Source organism: Anabrus simplex, chromosome 2, assembly GCF_040414725.1.
Source record: "Anabrus simplex isolate iqAnaSimp1 chromosome 2, ASM4041472v1, whole genome shotgun sequence".
Lineage (NCBI taxonomy): Eukaryota > Metazoa > Arthropoda > Insecta > Orthoptera > Tettigoniidae > Anabrus > Anabrus simplex.
This window is the reverse complement of record NC_090266.1, coordinates 342,947,903-342,964,508: the sequence shown is the minus strand read 5'-3', so window position 1 is coordinate 342,964,508 and position 16,606 is coordinate 342,947,903. Positions and strand designations below refer to the sequence as shown.

At 41.5% G+C, this 16,606-nt stretch overlaps 1 protein-coding gene across 5 annotated transcripts in view; it reads left to right on the top strand.

The window, feature by feature from the left end:
- Window positions 1-16,606, top strand: part of LOC136862817 (uncharacterized) — a 377,696-nt gene that overhangs the window by 276,305 nt on the left and 84,785 nt on the right. For all 5 annotated transcript variants that reach the window (XM_067139080.2, XM_067139079.2, XM_067139081.2 and 2 more), the window contains exon 12: window positions 16,099-16,207. In XM_067139080.2, coding sequence (XP_066995181.2) covers window positions 16,099-16,207 — 109 coding nt within the window. The remainder of the gene's footprint in view (window positions 1-16,098; window positions 16,208-16,606) is intronic.

The following is a 16,606-nucleotide window of genomic DNA, read 5'->3' as shown; positions in this document are numbered from 1 at the left end:
GGACTCCACAAACGCGAGCATCTCTTCGGATCCCTTCTCGTCCAGTTCGTTGTCGTCCCGCACTTCGTCATTGTCGACCTCGGTTTCGAGAGAGAGCACTTCGTTTTCTGACTTTAACTGCTCACTCTTCCGATCACTTAAGTCTGTTTCCAGCTGGTCCGGGATAGAACTCCGTTCAGACCTCAGTTCAATAACGAGTTCGCCGTAGGTAGATAAGATTTTGTTTTCAAGCTCACTAAACTTGCTTAGAAAAATCTGAATCTGTTCGGAATTCATTTCGCTATTAGAAATTGAGACAGTGAGTGAGAGAGTGGGCTAAGCCGAGATTTTGTCAAAATTGAGTTATTGGTACCCTTGTGTAGGGCTTACATTCATCTTTCAGTGTGCAAAATATCAAAGACTTCCGCAGACTCTTTCCTTACTTTTTTAAAGAACAAATTTTCTGTGAATTACTCATCTCACGTTTATGTTGCGAGAGAGTGAGCTATGCCAAGCAGCTAGAAGCATTCAACGTCTGCGCGTCTGTCGGCTATGCGAGCTGGCCAATCGCTGCGCTTATTCTCAAACACGGGTTACGTGTGTACAAAATGGCGGACGGTGAAGGAGAAGTAATAGTTAGTAGATGTGAAAAACCTAAGAAACGAGTTAGAAATGACGATAAGTTGAAAAGGAAAAGGGCTAAAGTGTGTAGAAACTTAGGATTAGAGTACATTAGCGATAAAACGAATAAGGTTGTTCCTGCAAAGCAGCAAGGTGCTGGATGTGAGTGTAGTGTGCGATCTGTGGCAGCTAATGTTAGCTGGTGTAAATACCATGAACTTACGAAAGCTGAAAAAGATGACATATTCTGTGTGTTCTATAAAATAGGTGATTATAATGCACAAAATGCGTTCTTATTTGCGCTGATAAGTCAGCAAGGATGCAGTGGAATTTACCCAAATAGGAGAATTAACGAATATTTAAGTATATTCTGTGAAAAATTCCCGTGGTCATCTAGTTAGGGTATGCAAAAAGGCATTTTGTGATGTGTTCGGAATATCCAGGAGACGTCTTTCTACAGCCAGAGGCGATAGAAAAGCTAATGTGCCGGAAGGAGGCGAATCTGAAGGCGAAGGATCATCATCGTGCAACAGTTCAATAGTATCACCTCATGTGGATCTCAGAGGTAAGCACGGTAATTACAAGCATAAGTGATGAAGATGAGAAATCAGTAATGGACCATATTAAAAATTTCCCTTGTATGTGAGTCACTATTGCAGAAAGAAGGTTCAAAAAAGTTCATTCGAGTTGTGAAATCAGTTGCAGAGATGTATAGGCTCTACAAAGAAGAAAGAGATGATGCTGGCATGAAGAGTGTTAGTTGTGGCACATACAGGACTATATTTAATACGAAATTTAATATCGGCTTCAAAATGCCCCACACAGATACATGTAAAGTGTGTGACGAATGGCAAGCTAAAGGAGAAGATATCATACCTCTAGAGATATGTCTACATCAAGTAAGGGCAACTGCAGCATACAGTCTTCTCTCTGAATGCCTCGAAGGAAACTGTGATTACTGCTTGATAACGTATGATCTTCAAAAAGCTTTACCAACCCCAAAAATACCAACAGGAGTGGCATTTTATCTAAGGCAACTCTGGGTATACAATTTCGATATTCATATATGCAACCAGAAAATTGCCTTCATGTGTGTGTGGGCCGAAAATATTGCTTCGCGAGGTGCTTCAGAGATTGCATCGTGTCTATTGAAAGTGTTAAGTGTACCTGAAAATACTTTGGGAAAGCGGAAGTTAAGATTCTTTTCTGACTCCTGTTCTGCACAGAACAAAAATAACATTCTATACATAATTTATTATGCTATTGTGTCCTGATCCATGGCTAAATGGTTAGCGTGCTGGCCTTTGGCCACAGGGGTCCCGGGTTCGAATCCCGGTAGGGTCAGGAATTTTAACCATCATTGGTTAATTTCAATGGCACAAGGGCTGGGTGTATGTGTCGTCTTCATCATCATTTCATCTTCATCACGACGCGCAGGTCGCCTATGGTTGTCAAATCAAAAGACCTGCACCTGACGAGCCGAACATATCCTCGGACTCTCCCGGCACTAAAAGCCATACGCCATTTCATTTTTATGCTCTTGTGGTGGCAGGAAAGTTTGACTGCATAGAACATTACTATCTTGTTCCTGGACACATCTTTTTGCCTTCAGACCGTGATTTCGGTGTCATCGAAAAGATGATCAGGAAAACAGAGTATGTATTCACACCAGAAGATTGGTTTCGTCTCGTGGAACGTTCAAGAGTGAAGAATCCTTTTCATGTGATAGAAATGAAAAGTGAAGACTTCAAAAACTTCCACAGTGCCACATCGTGCTTCGTTAGAAACAAGAAAAGTAGGTCAGGTGTTAAAATGCCACTCCGGAAGATTGCTATTCTCAGGATAGACTGTAATAAACCCGGTATATTACAGTACAAAACAAGCTATTCTGAACCTTGTCCGTGGGAGGAAGTGGAAGTACTATATACAATACCCGGGAGGCCTCGCAAAGAGAAAACACACGCACCACTGGAAGCACTGAACAGAAAATTAATTCCTTCAGAACTGGAAAGTCATTATCCTGTAGGAAGAAGGATTAATAAAGCTAAATACAAGGACTTGATGTCTCTTCTGCCGTACATACCGCAGATTCACCATAATATGTACCATGCACTCCAGCCGGATGACTCGAGCACAGCTGAGGATGTCGAGGAAGACCCGGATATCTGAAGGTACTGAAATATTTTGTTTACTATGGAATTAGTTCAATGTTTTAATTAACTAAAAGCTTTATAATAATCGGGTAATGACAGCAATTCTTGGGTAGGTACTGTTAGTGAACCTATAGGTAGTAATGAAAGGTTATTTTGTTTGCTTGTTTGCAGGTGGAAAGGGCCTAAGGAGCCGGTTAAATGATGGAATTACACCCTGTAAATAATTTTCCTAAAGAGTTTGAAATGTATGCTTTGAAATGGTAAACAGTAAATTACATGTTCATAGGAATGTTTTTTCTCATTATTAGAGCAAACACAAAACTCTAAATATCTCAGTTCCATCCAACTCTGGCATAGGGCCTCCTTCCTCTCCGCCCGCGCCATGGCCCAGTAGATAGGGCAACTGCGATGGGAGGCTGGGTGGCCCCCCGAGCAGTTGGCGCACACCGGCGCCTCCCTAAGTGTTGCGCAGGCCGTGTAGTGGTGATCACCACCACAGCGGTTGCACCTCACCTCGAGCCCACAGCTGACCTGACGGTGGCCGCACCTCAGACAGCGGAAACACTGCAAGAGCTGCTGAGGGGGACGTTTTACTCTCACCTGACTGCCGCTACCCGCTGAGGTCCTCTCCTGATTGGCTCCTCGGTTGACTGCTGTCTTGGGAGCAGTCTTGGGTTGCGGCTGGGCTGCCCTCTCCTGGTGGGCCGTCGCTTCCTGGTCCGGCGTCGTCTTCTTCTTCCCGGGGGATTCTTCTCGGCAGGGGAAATGGCCTCGTCCTGGTGGCCCTCCTCCCGGCCTGGTGACCCCGGGGTAGCTGGTGCCTCCGCTGCTTTGCCGTCTTTTGTCACTCCAAGTTACTCCTCTCCTTATATACCTGCTCTGAGCCTTCCAGAACAGTCCGGATGTTAGATGTATCCAGGAACCTCGCAAGATAGAAGACTCCAGATTAATAGTCGAGTAATTTCCGTCGTCCTCTGCTCGGGACCGCGGACGGAGGCGAGAGGGCCGGCTTAGCACCAAGTGTTGCTCGTGATTGGCGTGCTCGAGCGTAAGGAGGGTGGGGACGAAATGATGACGCCCCCGGCGCGTAGCGACTTGGCATGGCGGACGGTATAACCATTACATTACATTACATTACATTACATTAACTCACACCAGCGAACTCAATCTCGCTCTCGCTCACTCACTAACTGACTCTCACTGACTGTCACTCCAAGTTACTCCTCTCCTTATATACCTGCTCTGGGCCTTCCAGAACAGTGATTAAAACTGAGAGGCCTTTTCCTATTTGTGAAACTCACAACCTGACTTTTACCCCATTTATCATGATGCCATTGCGTACTGCCATCTCACATTATCGAGGTCATTTTGCAGTTGCTCACAACCTTGTAACTTATTTATTACCTACTGGGACGTCGTCTGCAAAAAGCCTTATCTCTGTTTCCACTTATTTTTTAAAATCATTTATATATAAGAAAACATAAAGGTCCACTAACACTACCTTGAGGAAATCCCTCTTAATTATTACAAGATCAGATAAAGCTTCACGTACTTAAATTCTCTGGGATCTATTTTCTAGAAATACAGCCAGCCATTCAATCACACTTTTGTCTAGTCCTATGGCACTCATCTTTGCCAGTAGTCTCCCACGTTCCACCCTATCAAACGGGTGCTTAGACAGGTCAATTGTGATACAATCCATTTGGCCTCCTAAATCCAAGCTATCTGCTATAACTTGCTGGAATCTTACAAGTTGAGCTTCAGTGGAATAACATTTCCTTAACCCAAAATTCCTTCTATTGAACCAGTTATTAATTTTGCAAACATGTCTAATATAATCAGAAAGAATGCTTTCCCAAAGCTTACATGCAATGCATGTCAAACTGACTGACCTGTAATTTTCAGCTTTATGTATATCACCCACTCCTTTATACACAGGGGCTACTATAGCACATCTCCATCAATTTGGTATAACTCCTTCATGCAAACATTAATCAAATAAATACTTAGATATGTACTATATCACAAACCATTGTCTTTAGTATATCCCCAGAAATCTTATCAATTCCAGCCGCTTTTCTAGTTTTCAACTTTTGTAACTTATTGTAAATGTCGTTATTATAGGTAAATTTTAATACGTATTTAGGATTAGTCAACTCTTCTAACTGGACATTATCCCTGTAACCAACAATATTTACATACTGCTGACTGAATACTTCTGCCTTTTGAAGATCCTCGCATACACACTTCCCTTGTTCCTTAATGATTCCTGGAATGTCCTTCTTGGAACCTACACTAGTGTCCAAAAGTTAAGCGTAAGTTACGAGTAAGCAGGGCAACAAGAAATAGACTGCAAATCGCACGACATATGCACCTACCAAGATTACGTGTTCGCTCAGTATAGGAAAGGAGTGTTCCCTGCTTTGACTAGCGGCGTAACCGCAAGTTAAACACAGCCAGTGGCTGCGCCCTATATTCCCTCAGTCGTGTTTGCGCTTTTATGGAGTGCGGAGTGTAGCCTCGTGGTGAGCGTGACAACGTAATGGCTCAACGACGCAATTTGGACCCCGTTTTGCAGGGTAGAATACTCGGCCGCCTGGCAGCAGGCCAGACACAGACCGAAATCGCCGTATCCTTGAATGCGGCACAAAGTGCCATTTCCAGGTCTTGGAGACGATTTCAAGACACAGGATATGTTAGTCGTAGGCCAGTACTACGTCGACCAAGGGTAACCACCCCACAGCAGGACAGATATCTGCCCTTAACCGCCCAACGAAATCGGAGTGCACTTGCAAGACAATTGTCGGCGGAGTTTGCAGCCGTCTCAGGGGTTACCGTTCCTTGGCAAACTGTGTACCGGAGGCTCAGCACAGAGACGGGTTCGTTTACTGTGGAGCCATCAACATCGAAACTGAACCATGAATGAATGGAGGCATGTGTTCTTCGCAGATGAATCCCACTTCACTTTGCAGAACAATTCCCGTTGCACATTAACCTGGAGAGAACCAGGTAGCCGATGCAACCACAGGAGCATTGTGGAACGGGACCAGTATGGTGGTGGTGGCGTCATGGTGTGGGATGGCATCATGTTGAATGGCCGTACGGACCTGCACATCTTCGTGGGTGGTCCGAGGAACACTGTTAACATTCGGAGATACAGGGATGAGGTACTGAGACCACATGTTCGACTCTTCAGAGGTGCAGTTGGTCCAGACTTCCCCTTAATGGACGATAATGCTCGATCACACCGCGCTGCTCTGGTGGATGAATTTTCGGCTGGGGAAGACATTCATCGCATGGACTGGCCACCGAGGTCTGCAGATCTGAATCCTATTGAAAATGCCTGGGATGCATTGGGGAGGCGAACTGCATCCCATCAGCCTCCACCAAGGTCCATCCAAGACCTTCGCATTGCCCTTTCGGAGGAATGGGATCGACTGCCACAAGAGCTCTTGGACCATCTGATAGAGAGCATGCCACGCTGCTGCGAAGCATGTGTGGCCGTTAGGGGTAACCATACACCCTATTAACAGCATATTTTGTTTTGGAAGACATTACCAAGTTTTGTTAGTTGTTGTCAAAGGTGTACCTTAGCTATCAGAACCTTTCTGACACTGTTTTTTGGACAAGTTGTGTGACATGTGTGTGAGTCAACTTCCATTTGTTCAACAATCCGTCTAACATTCCTATCAGGCGGTATGGCCTCGATTAGTGATTATTCTTAACTTTTGGACACTAGTGTATTAATGTCTTAGAAGATGATGCTTGTTGTTTTAAGGGGCCTAACATCGAAGGTCATCGGCCCTATTAATGTCTTAAAGTACCTATACATACTTTTCCATTTTTCACTAAAATTTATGACTGCCAATTATTCTTGCCATGATGTTACCCTTGCTATTTGCTTTACGTCGCACCGACACAGATAGGTCTTACTGCGACGATGGGATAGAAAAGGCCTAAGAATGGGAAGGAAGCAGCCGTGGCCTTAATTAAGGTAGAGCCCCAGAATTTGCCTGGTGTGAAAATGGGAAATTAAGGAAAACCATTTCAGTTCTGCTGACAGTGGGGTTCGAACCCACTATCTCCCGGATGCAAGCTCACAGCCACGCGCCCCCAACTGCACGGCCCACTCGCCCGGTCCTGTTATCCTTAGCTGACTTCTTTACTAGATTCAATTTCCTAGTAAGTTCTCACAATTTCTCCTCACTTCCACAGCCATTTCTAACTCTATTTCTTTCCAGTCTGCACCTCCTTCTCAGTCTCTTTACTTCTCTGTTATAATATATTGGGTCTTTACCATTCCCTACCACCTTTAAATCTACAATCCTGTTTTCACATTCCTCAACAATTTATTTAAACCCATCCCAGATTCTGTTTACATTTTTATTTACTGTTTTCCTCCAATCATACTTACTTTTAAAAACTCCCTCATGCCTGCTTTATCAGCCTTATCAGCCATATATCTGTCTATATCGATCCCTCATTCCTGAGAATCATGATCTCTGAAGATTTTTCTTTGTACCCGTTTCCATCCTCAACGGTTTTCTGCTATACGGGTAGATTGTATGAACGATGTCGTTGTTGCATGTTTTATGCATCTGTCCAGCATATAGGTGCTCGCCCAAGCTCTCTCTTTCCAGGCACGTTTCCCAAGATTATGTGCTTGTCAAGGCTTCCGTCTCCACGACACATAATATGACCAAAGAATTGGAGAATCCTCTGTTGACATTTTGCCAATAACCTGGTACTGATGTTCAGCTCCTTGAGGATGGATTCGTTGGTTCGAAATGCTGTCCAAGGAATGCGAAGCATTCTTCTCCAGCACCAAATCTCGAATGAGTTGATCTTATTCAAATCTAAAGCTCGTAAAGTTCACGTTTCAGCACCATAGAGGAAGATAGAGAATACCAGTGTTTGTACTAGTCTCATCTTTAGCTTACTGATATGGAGCGATCCTTCCAAATATGAGATAACTGAGACATGATATTATTGGTCATGGCAATACTTCTCCTGATCTCTATTTCACAGCTGTTGTTGCTAGTTATAATGGCACCCATGTACAACATTTCTGAAACCATTTCCATTTCGCTGAAGGCACTGAGTTCGTTCAGCTTGCCAGACCTATCAACTACCATAACTTTTGTCTTTTACATGTAGATCTGCAACCCCAAACTGATGCTCTCAGTTCTGACACGGTCTGAAAGCTCTGTAATTTCTGCCTCATCCGTGGCAATCAATAGAGTGTCATCTGCATATCGGAGATTTGATATCTTTCTGCCACCAATAGGAAATCCACCAGTCCATCCAGCCAATGCAGTTCTCATGATGTACTCACCATAAATATTAAAAAACTGGGGTAACAATATACAGCCTTGGCGAACGCCCCTTTGTTTCTTGAAGATTTCAGACATCTTGCCATTTATCCTGACAACTGCTGTGATAGACTCATATAGATTCTTTATCAACCAGACAAGATGTTTTGGAACTCCCATTTCCAATAACACTTGCCAAAGTTTCTCCCATTGAACGAAGACAAAGGCTTTCCTATAGTCTAGAAAGCAAATGATCATAGGAAGCTGGAATTCTCTGCTCTTTTCGATTAGTTGTCGGATGTTCATCAGCTGTTCTCTTGTGCCTTTTCATTTGACGAAACCAGCTTGTTCAGGGGGAATCTGTGAACTAATATAATTTTGGAGTCTGTCTCTCAAGATATACAACATGATTTTGCTAGCATGTGAGATTAACGAAGTTTTATAGTTATCACATTTCATTGTTGAGCCCTTTTTATGCAAGGGGATGAAAATGGATGTAACCCAGTCAGCTCGCCATTTGCCATTTCTCCATATTTTATTGCAAATGTCTGTGATAATTTGAGCACCAATATCGCTCGTCTCTTTCAGTAGCTAAGCTGTTATGTTGTCAGAACCCGGTGCTTTGTGCGGTCGCAACGATGTAATGGCCCTCTTTGTTTTCTGAAGTAAGATGTCTGGTTCTTGTTCAAAATCTCACCATTCAACCATCGGCTCTACTGTCTCTTCTTTATACAACTCCTCACAGTACTGTTTCCATCTATTCAATACAATTTCAAAATCATGTATCCTATGACCATTAAAATCTTCTGTGGACCATACACGCGGTTTGTATTTATTTGACAGCTGTTTTACTTTACTGTATATATCTTGTGTCTCATTGTGATGGCCATGAGCTTCAATTTCTTCACAGATTCCTGACAGATACTTATGTTTGTCCAAGCGGCAATTACGTTGAATTTCATGACACATCTCAAAGTATCTGTCTTGAATGTGCAAGCCTGTTTCTTCCAGTTGTTCCCGCTGTTCTATCAGCTGCCACGTATGATCACTGATCCAACACTTACGATGACTCTGTATTGGAGAAGAAGGTTTCATCGCAATGGTCACTATATTTTGTTTGAGGTCTCCCCATGTGGATCTTCATCAGTACTGTGCTCCCTTCTAGTGTTCAAAAGAACATTTTGGATTTCCACACCAAAACCACTTAAGTTTTCACCTTCTACCTTTTGCATTTTACAAGGTTCACGGCGCATACCTCTGAGCTTCAACCTGAACACCATAAACAGTAGTTGTGATCTAAGCGACAATCTGCACCAGGGTATGTTTTTGCATTGATGACAGAGGATTTCCAGTGATTGTTAACCAACATAAAATCAATCTGATTTCTATGAAGACCATCAGGGGAGCACCAAGTATACAGTCAACGAATATGATGTTGAAAGAATGTGTTGGTTACACATAATTCACGTTTCATACAAAACTCTAGTACCCTCTCTCCACTAACATTTCGCTTTCCAATGCCATAATGACCCATGAGGTATCTAAACTCACTGTCAGTGGTCGTTTCTCCAATCTTTGCATTGAAGTCTCCAAGAACCACTGATATTTCCTTACTTGGGATATTCTTCATTACATCATCTAATTCTCCATAGAATTTCTTGATTTCTTCTTCGCTCGAAACAGATGTAGGCGCATACACTTGAATGATATGGAGTTTACATGGTGCTGCCTTAAGTGTTAAGTGGATGATTCTGTCATTAACACATGAACATTCATCCACTAGATTTGCCAAATGCGGAGGGATAATTACTGCAACGCCATTGGCGCATTCATTATCTGGTCCAGAAAATACACCGTATTACCCTTAGTGGTGCAGAAGAAGCCATTACCTTTCCAGTGTGTTTCAAATAGACCTAGCAAGTCTAGATTGTGATTTTCCATTTCCTTCTCAATGATCTGAAGTTTCCCAGGTTGCAAGAGTCCCCTTACATTCCCCAATTTGCTATTTTATTTTGGCATCGAAGAGATGTTCTCTTTAAGATGTTACTCCTCCCAGTCGCAGATTTCCCACACAAGGCCTGGGAGTCTACCTCCTTGTGCCCAGTCACCAATTTCATACCATTCAGCCTGGACCAGAGATGGCACCAGGTGTCAACCTGATCGCTTGACGAATTCATTTCCAAATTAGCCATATCCATCAGATATTCTCTTGGGAAGGTAGTGTGGTAGTTTCCCCTTGCTTTCCACACCGCAGTATCATGGCTGGTGATGTTGATTCAGCGACGCCCATAATAATCTAGTGATGAGCAGATACAAAGTCATTCTTTTTACGCCTCATCCTGGTACTGATAGGTACTGCTGCCCTCTATCAGGGATGGATTTTAGTGGCATTTCCTCCACTGAGGGGACCATCACCCCACTTAAAGGAGCTCATCCGCCGAAAGCCGTTAGCACCCTTAGGGAGTCGGGTTATTTACCGCCCAACACTCGGTGTATCAACCATATGGTACTGCCTAATAGTCCTACTTTAAAGACCTTCATTTCTATCATATTTATTTTAACTACGACAAAAACGCCTTCATGATCACTAATACCATCTCTTACTTCGGTTTCTCTATAGAGCTCATCTGGTTTGACCAGCACTACGTCCAGAATATTCTTCCCTCTAGTTGGTTCGATCACTTTTTGAGTCAGCTGTCCCTCCCATATTAACCTATCTGGCATTTGTTGGTCATGTTTCCTGTCATTCGCATTACCTTCCCAATTAACATTTGGTAAATTGAGATCTCCCGCTACAATCACATTCCTATGCGTATCGTTTCCCACATAGCTGTTTATCCTATCAAATAATTCTGAATCAGCATCAGCGCTGCCCTTTCCGGGTCTGTACACTCCAAAGACACCAAGTTGCCTATTATCTTTAGAAATCAGTCTTACACCTAGAATTTCGAGTTTCTCATCTTCAACTTTTTTAGCATACAAATTCTTCTTTTACCAGAATGAATACTCCCCCTCCTAACATTCCTACCCTACCTCTACGTTACACACTCCACTTCCATGAGAAAATTTCTGTGTCCATTATATCATTTCTCAGCCATGATTCATCTCCTATTACAATATATGGTAAGTATATATCTATTAAATTACTTAATTCTATCCCCTTCTTTACAATATTTCCACAGTTCAGCACTATGTCATCCCTTCTTGACTTCCAGATCCCTGTAGCCTTATCACCGTTCCCTAGACCACACCATTTCCCTGAATGTATCTCTTCTAAACAAATTTCCAAACTTATATGTACCACTGCAGTTTAAGTGAAGGTCATCTGAGCACAGATCCCTATCTCCTACCCACCTATTAGAAATCTCACTCAGTTCCCCCACATAACCACTCCACAGTCTCATTTAAATACCCAATCACCTTCGAGTCAGTATCCCTTCTTCACAGTATTCCACTGATAACAATCTCCGCTTCCTTCAAATTCACCTGTGCTGCATTTACCAGATCCCACACATTCCCAACTATATTGGTACTTATACCTGCTTGCCTTACATTGTTGGTACCAACGTAAAACACTACCACCTTCTTCTTTCCCTCCTCCTTCTCTTCTACTTTCCTCAACATCTGCCTCAACCTAATTCCTGGATAACACTCTATCCTGGTACCCTTTCCTCCACACACTTTCCCCACATGTCTAACAATGGAATCCCCCATGACAAGAGCCTCGACCCTAGCCACCTCATTTGATCCCCTCCCGTCTTGGTCAGTCTTATCTTTCCTGAAAGCTGCAGAAGCTATTTCCTCCTCCCCATGACTTTGTTCTACCTGGCTTTTCCTGTCCTCTACTCTACATTTCCCCTTCCTACATTTTCCCTTCTGCTACTTCCTTATTTCTCCGCAACAGTTCCCTGTTCCTCATCTTCCCTCTGTTGTTCTACCTGCAGTGACTTGTACCGATTTCTCACAGACACCTGTCTTGAATTCTGATCCTGAATAGAGCCCTTAGCCTGCAATCTCCTGCCCATTACAACATTAGACCACCTGTCTTCTACAATTTCCTGCTTTCCTTCCCATCCCTCTCTTACACCTACTGTATCCTGTACAATTTTTGAGGGAGGCATACCTTCCTTCTTGCCTTCTGAGAGAATCCTAATTATCTCACTCAAACTCTCCAACTCCTCCCTCATACTCCTGAATACTTGGCCACACCCACAGTTCCTACACTTGCAATCCCTAGCCATTCTTTAAGGAATAATGAAAAGAAAAGGAAAAATCACTTACATTCTGTGCAAAAAACATGGAAGGAAATTTTGTCGAGGATAGTACGCAAAGATCACACGACAATAAGGTTATTAATATACTCCTACACTACAATACTACTTTGTTTGCCAGTTGCTTTACGTTGCACCGACACAGATAGGTCTTATGGCGACGATGGCATAAGAAATGTCTAGGAGTGGGAAGGAAGCGGCCGTGGCCTTAATTCAGGCACAGCCCCAGCATTTGCCTGGTGTGAAAATGGGAAACAATGGAAAACCATTTTCATGGCTGCCGACAGTGGGGTTCGAACCCACTATCTCTCGGATGCAAGCTCACAGCTGCGCGCCCCTAATCACACGGCCAACTTGCCCGGTACAATACTACTTAGTCGTACCATATTTTTATCCTGCAACACCTTAACAGGATAAAAAATGGCATTAATTACCGAATACCAAAAGGAATACACAAGAATTACATAATTCTAAACTGCAGTTAATCCTATCCTAATTACTACAACAGAATTCTAGTAAGAGGTTTTGTACAGATACTTTTACTATACTATACAAGTATTTTACAATAATAGAATAAGCATGCTAATTTCTAATAATATACTACAATACATTACAATAATTTTAAACTAGGGTCAGACATATCCTCTTTACAAAATCTCATTACTAAGCACAAACATAAATAAAAATTGCAAGTTTAAAATTCGCAAGAACTACTCAAAGTCTATCAATAATGCTAAATGCATAGACAGATTTTTATTGGTGCTATTTTACCCTACTATTCTCTAATAGATACACATTAATATAGTGGTTAATACACTATCTAATATACTGTATCTACACTACAATTCTCAACTGAAATGTGGTTATATAGTTTTTACAGCTGGTGGATTACTAATAGTTTCCCTACCACACGGGACGGAGAATAAATGTGCCTTTAAGTGCTGAAAAATAAGAGGTTGTCTACAATAATTTCTCAAAAAAATCATAATATCAAAACTATGCCAGCGACTTGAAGTGCAGTATTATTGGGATATCAGATTTTGATTAACTTATAAACTTTTACTCGATGAGTAAATGAAGGTACAAAATATACCGGGGACTTGGAAGTACAAATTATCGGAATACAGTAATCAGCTGATTCTTGTATTTATTTACTTAACTACTCAACTGACTTTGTCGGAATGCAGCATACTATCGTCAACAATCCAAGACTGTTGAGTAATTTTCCAGTGAAATGCCATGTATTCTCTTTAACTTCCTTTTTTAAATCGAAATTTACAGGCGTATCGTGTTAATTAATTCAATAAATTATTACTGTTGTGATAGTTTGAATGGATATCTATACAAAATACCGGGTTTATTGTTTGTTCAAATGTTGAAGCTACGGAAGTTACAACTCCTTTTGATAATCTGCCTTTGTAAGTATTATACTAAGAAACCTACAGATATTTTTAAAAATTGTTTTTATTAAAGTTAATATTATTACCTAAATTATTTCCTAAATCTAAATTCAAAAAAAGTACACTTAACCTAGAAAATGTAATCTGCTAAACACCAGCTGAACTACTTGATATAAACTTCAATTAAATATTACTACTCCCAATTTCTACCAACAAGCACTAAATACCAATATAAATGGCACTAAATGGATCACACACACACACACAAAATTAAACTATTTCAATAGGTTTTAACTACTTTATCACTACAATAGTGCAAGAGGACTCTCAACAGCTGACCATTCACAAGTGCATCCAACAATGGACCTTTAGTGGACCTTCTCAGACTTGTAACCAACGTTTATTTTATGGCCATACAATTTTTTGAAAATGTGTTTTTATATACAGTATACGATATATAAATGTGCTGCAAACTTTTGGGATATTAAATAACTTTCCTTCAGCTTTACTTGCTTTATTGGTCTTCTACCATTGTACTTTGGTGGCAGCTCAATACCAGTGAGTGATGGCCGACAACCAATACTGTTCATTTTATTAATGTCGTCTCAGTCATATTCCTCAACAACACCATACAAATATTTTTCAAAATAATTACATGGTTCATCCTTTTTTTAAATAGTATGCTTGAAACTTTACTAATTAGAACTATTATTTACAGATACCATTCTCTTTGTGACTTTTTCTAGCAAGGGTTTAAGTGTTTACAAACTTATTACTTACCATTTTCACTACTTTGAAATGCCTTTTATTACTCTAACTCCTTTAAATTAATCTATTCATCCCACACAAAAGCACAAGAAACTGCCTTTTTCTTTTCATTCAACCAAAACTCCCTGTTAGAAGGAAGATATTGTGTTAAGTTTGTTGTTTTGTGGAGCGCAGCTAGAAGGAGAGCGATGCATTATGGCCCTGCCCCTTGTGATGTAAAAGTACCGGAGCCTCACCTCCCGCTGCACAGCCAACCTGATGGTGGAGGGCCGGCACCTATTGGTCAGACATTGCTGCAAATACCGTCATAGGCCGCTACATCGATGAGGCCTCGAGAGGTGCAGAAACAACTAGGCCGTGGGCCAAGAGCCATCTGTAGCTGGAGGTTTCCATGAACTTCGAGAGGCCAATGTATCTCAAAGGTATGACCTCCTTATATAATGTGACGGGCAAGTGCGAGGGGGGGCAGTGTAGTTCAGTGTGAGCTCAGCCAGTGAGTGAAGGAGAGCAGAGAGTTCTACAGTCACAGAAGTTCAGTGAGTCCGAATAGTTGAAGTTGAGCTCAGTGTGAGTTCAGCGGTTGAGCCATCGTGACAGTTGAGTTGCAAGTTAGTGGCTGAGCGTGAGTGACAGCCTGAGTTGAGTAGGGCAGTCTGTGGAGTTTCCGTCTGTCAAATCGAGGACTTGTTCTGTATGCCTGGCATCGGGAATTGTCTCTCTTCGGGCCAGCTGCTGGAAGAGAACATTGTGTGTGTTCTGGTGCAGTGGAGAAGAGATCATCGGATTTCAATGTGGGGCTTTGAGCGGAGTGCTACCGGGGTGTGCGGACAGTGGATACCATCCTGAACTGTGAGACTGATATGTGTAGGCTGTGAACTGTGGACCGTGAAAGCGGCAATGAAATAACTTCATGACTAAGTGAGACTATAGTGCTAGTGGCCAGAGACTGAGTGAATTAGTGTGAATGAACAGAGAGAAACAAGAGAAAGGGAGGGAATACGAACTGTGTAATTGTGTGTCCTGTATTATGAATGTAAGTGATGATCTCGATATGCCTGTGTGTTAACGTATAGTTTAGGAATTAGTTAATAAATTTTAGAAGTAGAACGTTACTGGTTTCTCTACTCATTTATTTACCTCCATCGACATGTTCCAATATGTATGACTAGGAACCAGATACTTATTCTGCCCTCATAAAAAAATTTGTTAGACTGATTTTGCAGTAACAAAACTAGTCTCAATAAAATGGCATACAATTAAAGGCTTTATATCTCATCACGCAGCATTCCCTTATATTAGCCCAACTCAAAAAAGATAGTTTGAACCTTCCACAACAGATGGAAGCACATAACTCATTTTTTTAATTTGTTGGTTAGCCCGTTTTTGCAAGCACCCATTCAGTTTCTGAAGTAACAAGGGTAATTAAAACTTTAATTCAGTAAACATATAAGTTTATACATTTTTATTATGTTTCTGCCATCATTCCCGGTTTTCTTTTATCCTATTTCAAGCAGCTATTTACTCAAAAGAATGCTTCTTATAACTGTTTATTTTATATGTTCAGGCTGTGATATCTGTTGTCTTCCTTTTCTAGAAATATGTACACAGGAGTCTCAACCTGCCAACCAGGTCTAGTCACAGATCCTCTGGCTCAACCGTACAGGCCTACAGCTATTAAACCTGCTAGTCATCAGAATCAGAGAGTAAGAGCGTTTACACATCTTGTCATTTTAAGTTTTATCTTTATTGTACATTCCTCTGTGGAAACAAAATAGTAATTAGGAGTTATAAATAAACTTCCATCAGTGAAAGATATCATGCTAAATAAATCATTCCAAAGCATAGTGAGGTCATCCATGGAGATTATTTATTTATGAAATTCAAATGGAAATTGAAAGCTTCCCTTTTCAATCAATCAATCAATCAATCAATCAATCAATCAATCAATCAATCAATCAATCAATCAATCAATCAATCAATCAATCAATCAATCAATCAATCAATCAATCAATCAATCAATACTGATCTGCATTTAGGGCAGTCGCCCAGGTGGCAGATTCCCTATCTGTTGTTTTCCTTCCCTTTCCTTAAATGATTGCAAA